Here is a 5,000-nt window from a genome sequence, read left to right on the forward strand (position 1 = left end):
GAGGGTCCCCCCGGGACCCGGACCCTATTAGAACAAATGTGCGCTGCTTTTGTAAAGAGGCGCGTTGGCGGCGCCTGTCCTATTACAGGCGACACATGATCAATAGGCTGATAACGCAGCAACATCAATATAAGCGACAGAACAATGAGGGATATCATTGGGCATCTATCTTAATATAGCGGCTACAAGAGCGCTGACAAAGAGGCAGCTCATGAAAATTCCGCCCCACGACTCCCCATCTCCGCTCCAATATGCGCGCGCACTCCCCCAGCTGCCAGCGCTATTATTCTCCAATTTCAATTTGACACCCCAGCCTTTCATGCTAATTCTATTATTGTAAGAAGTTTATGTGATTTCATATCACTAGAAATCGGTAATGTATAATAACCCTTTGGGCAAGAAACCCAGTCCCCGCAGCAGCCACCGGAAAATAATTACTTTCATATCAAAACTCTGCAGGAGCCCAGCGGCCCGGCCCTGGCAGCCCCCGGCACCGTCACCCCGCGCTGCGCGCCCCGGCGTGTGCCAGTGCGAGGGGGTGCGCGCGGGTGCGTGTGCGCGTGTGGGGGCACCGGGCAGGAGGGGGGAAGCGGAGGAGGGCAGGAGCGGGGGAGCTGCGGCTGCATAAATTTGTTCAATCAGAAAACACAAACACACGCACACAAAAGGAGGCATTAAGCGCAGACCGTGGGGGAGGTGAGCCCCCGCCCGGCCCCGCCCTGGGAGTGGGGGTGCAGGGGCAATGGAGGGGGAGGGGCACTCCGAAATTTGAAAAAGACGGATCGGAGAGCTTGCGTTTGACCAGCTTTATTTATAAAAAAATGGTACATATATAAATATTCTTAGACATTTTTGCATTTTACAAGGCTGAGGATTCTTGTTGTGGGTTTGGGGGGACTATGGGTTAGGTTTTCTTTTTCCTCCCGCGAGAGGAGGAGGGTCTCACCCCAAGTCCTGCTGTTGCTGACTAGGTCCAAGCTGAAGGGGGGGAAAGCAGTGTTTCTAAGCCGATCACCTGATGGCGTGCGAGTCGGAACCGAGCCCCTGCGGTGCGGCTGAGCTCCTCTGGGGCCGCCTCAGTCCATGTCCACCTCCTCGCCATCCAGGGCGCTGGCTACTGCCGCGGCGCCTGGCTCAGGGGCCCCGGCCCCGCAAATGGCTGGTTCCCCCGCGGGGCTGGGCACCCGTGTTCCAGGCCTTCCAGGCCCGGGGGACCGCGGGAGTGGCGGCGGCGGTGGGGCCCCGGCACAGGCCCCTGTGTCCGAGCAGTCCCCGCCGCCGCCCTCGGCCACAGCTGGGTCCCGGAAAGGTGCCGGGGTCGGGGCTCCTGGGGAGGCAACACCCTCGGCAGAGTCCGGAGCGCCGCTGGGCCCAGGGAAGACCCCGAAGCTGGCCTGCGCAGGAGGCGCTGGCGGTGCGGTGGGCGCGGGCGGCGCATCCTTGGGCGCGGCCTCAGCACCCGCACCGCCTTTGAGCGCGGCCTGCGGCACCAGGAAGCCCACGGGCTGCGTGATGGGGTAGAGCAGGAAGTGGCCCTTGCCGATGAGGGTCCGCGGCGCGCACGGCAGCCCGGGCGTGAAGTCCAGCCCTGCGGCAGTGGCGTTGGCCGGGGCGGCTTTCCGGCGCGGGGGCGAGTCGGACAGCAGACTCTCCACGCTGAACGGGCTGGCCTTGGGCAGGCCCGAAGCGCTGCGCTCCGCCGCCCCGGGCGCACACGGGGCCGGGTCCTTGTCCACGGGGCGGCCTAGACGCAGCTGCGGGCCGGCGCCGCTTCTTTGGCTCGGGTAAAAGGCAGGGTCGCAGGTGCCCGGAGCGGGCGGCTCGCCTGGAGGTGCGGGCGCCGAACCGGAGCCCGCATTGTGCCCAGGGCCCTTGGCCGCAGCGTTGGGCGGCGGCGGCTCGGGCGGCTCCGGGGACAGGCCGCCGCCTCCGCTGTCGCTGTCGGAGCTGGGTGCGCTGTGCATGGACAGGCCGCCTGGCGAGTGCAGGTGGCGGCTCTGGCTCTTCAGCAGCTTCTTCTCGTGCTTGCGCTTCTTCTTCTCCATCTTCTCCAGCTCCTTCCGCGCGATCTCCTCGGGGTCCATGGGCTCGCCGCTGCACGTGGTCGGGTGGGAATTGTGGGCCGGCCGCCCAGGGCCCTTCTTGGTGTTTTCCTTCTTCCTCCACTTGGCCCGGCGGTTTTGGAACCAAACCTAGAGTAGCCAGGTGGGAAAAGGAAGGCGCGATGAGCCTGAGCCGGCAGGCTTGCTGGGGCTGTGGCCTCCCCGCTCCCCCAGACAGGCCTCACAACCTCGGCTGGGCCAGGCTCGGCGGAAGCCAAGTCCCATGGCCAGGCCAGCACGGAGCTGGGTGTCGCACTCAGGATGCAGGTGGTTCCGAAGAGCATCTTTCCACCTAGAGGAGGTAGAGCAGCCTCTTGCCAGCTCCCCCTCCAGCTTCTCAGCTTCTCACCTTCTCACCTCAGGAACTGGGAGCTGCCCCTTCGGTGGGCAGGGCCTGCCTGGCTCCTGACGGGGGCATCGGGTTCCTGGTCCGGAAGGAGGGCGAGAGCAGGGACGGCCTTGCCCCTCCTGACTCCTCATAGCTCCTGTTCTAAGCAGCCTGCCTGGCCTGGCAATGACCGTCTGACCGAGGACACCAGGCGGCTGGGCTCTGCCCTTCACACACCTGCCTTCAGCCCCGGGAGACGGAGTGAAAGCCCAGATTTCGGCCTTTCGCATGAAGGGAAGCCTGGATGCTTCTTCCGGAAGGGCCTGGGGAGCTGAGCCCAACTGGGGGGCGGGGGGCGAGAGGGGAGCCTCCCACCCACACACATTCACACACTTCTCTTTCTGGAGCCTTCAGGCCAGGGCTCCGAAACAGTGCCCTCAAACCAGCTGCTTGGTTTTGGATGGGGTGGGGGAGGCGGGGAAGCAGAAGCCAGGAGCCAGCTGCCTCTCCCACTCTCTCTCGGGCCTTGTCCTTGGGGAGCTCGCAGGACTGGGGTGCACAGTCCCAGCCCAGGCTCAGGTGCACGTTCCAATTCTTTGTTGCTGCCACGCAGAGCCCAGGCCCCCCTGCAGCCGGTCAGGGCCGAGGTGTGGGCATTAAGCTGCAACCTCTCACAACTGTAATGGCCTTTCCCCACACACACCTTTTTAAAACACTTCTTTTGAGGGTGCAAACTAGGCTGCATTGTCACCAGGAATTATTCATCACCGCGTTAGGGAGAAATGTCACTCAAAACACTTAGAAGAAAGCCCACAGAGGATTTCCAAACCAAAGGGCCCGTGGCAGAGGCCACGCACAGGCCCGGGCACTTGTTAGGGTTTAGACAAAGCTGTCCCTGCTGAGCCGGCCTGGCCAGCCCTGCCTCTAGCCGGTGCCCACACTGCCCCGCACTCACCACCAGAACGATTTCTGTACTTCAGGGAAACACCTAATTATGCACAATTCATCTTGAATAAATAATCCACCAAAAGGACGCTGTATTTTTAAAAAGAATAGCACTGGCAGTCTCCAAATAAAAATCAAATTCCGGGAAAAGAGAAAAGAAAAAGATATAACGGGTATTAAAGATGCAGACACCTTTTTTCCTCAAACTGTTAATTGTTTAAGTTTCTGCCTCCCTTCCTCCAGCTGCCCGCTCCGGCCAAGCAAAGAATAAATACCTGTTTCCATCCGAATATTTTACAGGCCAGAGGCAACAGACAGAGCCTCCGCGCGGGGCTGGCGACCAGAGCCCCTGGGCCTGCAGCGAGGGCCTGCCTTCTCCCGCCTCCTCCAAACCCAGCCGGCCGCTCTCCCTCCGAAGCAGAGACCTCACGGCTCGTGGTCGCCAGAACCCGCCACGCGACTCCCCGGTTGGGACGCAGCCGCTGTTCTCGCTACTTTGGGGCGGCCGCCGGCCCCTCCCGAGTCGCCTGGACTTTTAGGGGATCCCACCTACATCCCCGAGAGACCCTGAGCCCCAGAATACCCAGCGCCACCACCACCACCTTCCCGCCGGCGAGCGCCAGGCGGGCTCGGAGCCGGGGCGCAGCTCCACCAGAACAAAGGCGGGCGCGTAGGCCGGGCCGGCGCTGCTCCGGGAGGGACGCGGTCTTTACCTGAACGCGGGACTCGACCAGATCGAGCCGCAGCGCCAGCGCCTCGCGCATGAACACATCGGGGTAGTGGCTCTCGTTGAACGCCTTCTCCAGCTCCTCCAGCTGCCAGCCGGTGAAGTTGGTGCGGGTGCGCCGCCGCTTGCAGCCCGGGCTCTCCTTGTCCGGGTCCCCCGAGTCTGCGGGCGAGCACAGGACGCTGCGCGCTCAGCCACCGCCCGGGCCAGACCCACCGCCCGCGCTGCTGCCCGCCGCCGCCTGGGCCACGGGCCGCCGAGAGGGCGGGCGGCACTGCCCTGGGGGGTGCAGGGCGGGACCCAGGCGGCCAGTTCCGCAGCCCCCGAAACTCGCTCCTCCGCCTCAGAGGGTCCCCGGCCCCACCCGCCACCCCGCCCGCTCCCGCTCCCGCTCCCGCACCCTGCGCCTACCCGACAGCTTGAAGGGCTGGCTGTCGCCGCCCACCCCGCAGGCCGCCGGCAGCAGCGGCGTGGGGTTGACCACCGAGGCGGCGGCGGCGCACGAGCCGCTGAGCAGGCCGTCGATGGAGAAGGGCACGGCGGCGGCGGCGGCGGACTGCAGCTGGTGGCCCGCCAGCTCGTACACGTGGTGGTGGCCCAGCGGGTAGGGGAAGCCCACCACGCCGCCCAGCGAGCCCCCGAACTGGGCATGCGGGTGCTCCAGGAGGCGGCCGTCCATCATCTCGCGCAGGGGGCCGGCGGGGCCGGCGGCGGGGCGCGGGGGCGCGGGCCGGGGCCGGGCTGGGCCAGCGGCGGGAGGCGCGGGCGGCGGCGGCGCGGACAGGGACCCGGAGCCCTACACATGCTTCGCCCGCGCGCGGCGCTTTACTTTATCAACATCGAGCGCCCGGTAATTAGCCGCGGCCCGGGGAATTTGGGACCAATAAGAAGCGCTAAT

At 64.9% G+C, this 5,000-nt stretch overlaps 1 protein-coding gene across 1 annotated transcript; it reads right to left on the reverse strand.

Moving 5' to 3' along the window:
• Positions 1–983: 983 nt before the first annotated feature.
• On the reverse strand, positions 984–4,784 carry UNCX (UNC homeobox). Its single transcript, XM_008156060.3, has 3 exons — positions 4,514–4,784; positions 4,089–4,264; positions 984–2,192 (listed from the first exon to the last, which is right to left on the reverse strand). The coding sequence occupies exons 1-3, from the start codon at positions 4,782–4,784 to the stop codon at positions 1,077–1,079; spliced, it is 1,563 nt and encodes a 520-aa protein (XP_008154282.2). The 3' UTR covers positions 984–1,076.
• Positions 4,785–5,000: the final 216 nt, after the last annotated feature.

Source organism: Eptesicus fuscus, chromosome 6 (assembly GCF_027574615.1).
Source record: "Eptesicus fuscus isolate TK198812 chromosome 6, DD_ASM_mEF_20220401, whole genome shotgun sequence".
Taxonomy (NCBI): Eukaryota; Metazoa; Chordata; class Mammalia; order Chiroptera; family Vespertilionidae; genus Eptesicus; species Eptesicus fuscus.

Bases quoted from the DNA above. Each gene is read 5' to 3' on its own strand.
- UNCX (XM_008156060.3), bottom strand. From the start codon at position 4,784: ATGATGGACGGCCGCCTCCTGGAGCACCCGCATGCCCAGTTCGGGGGC. The intron at 4,265-4,513 runs GTAGGCGCAGGG...GCTCGCCCGCAG, and splicing joins CCAGCCCTTCAAGCTGTCGG to ACTCGGGGGACCCGGACAAG. The intron at 2,193-4,088 runs GTAAAGACCGCG...TGGCTACTCTAG, and splicing joins TGGTCGAGTCCCGCGTTCAG to GTTTGGTTCCAAAACCGCCG.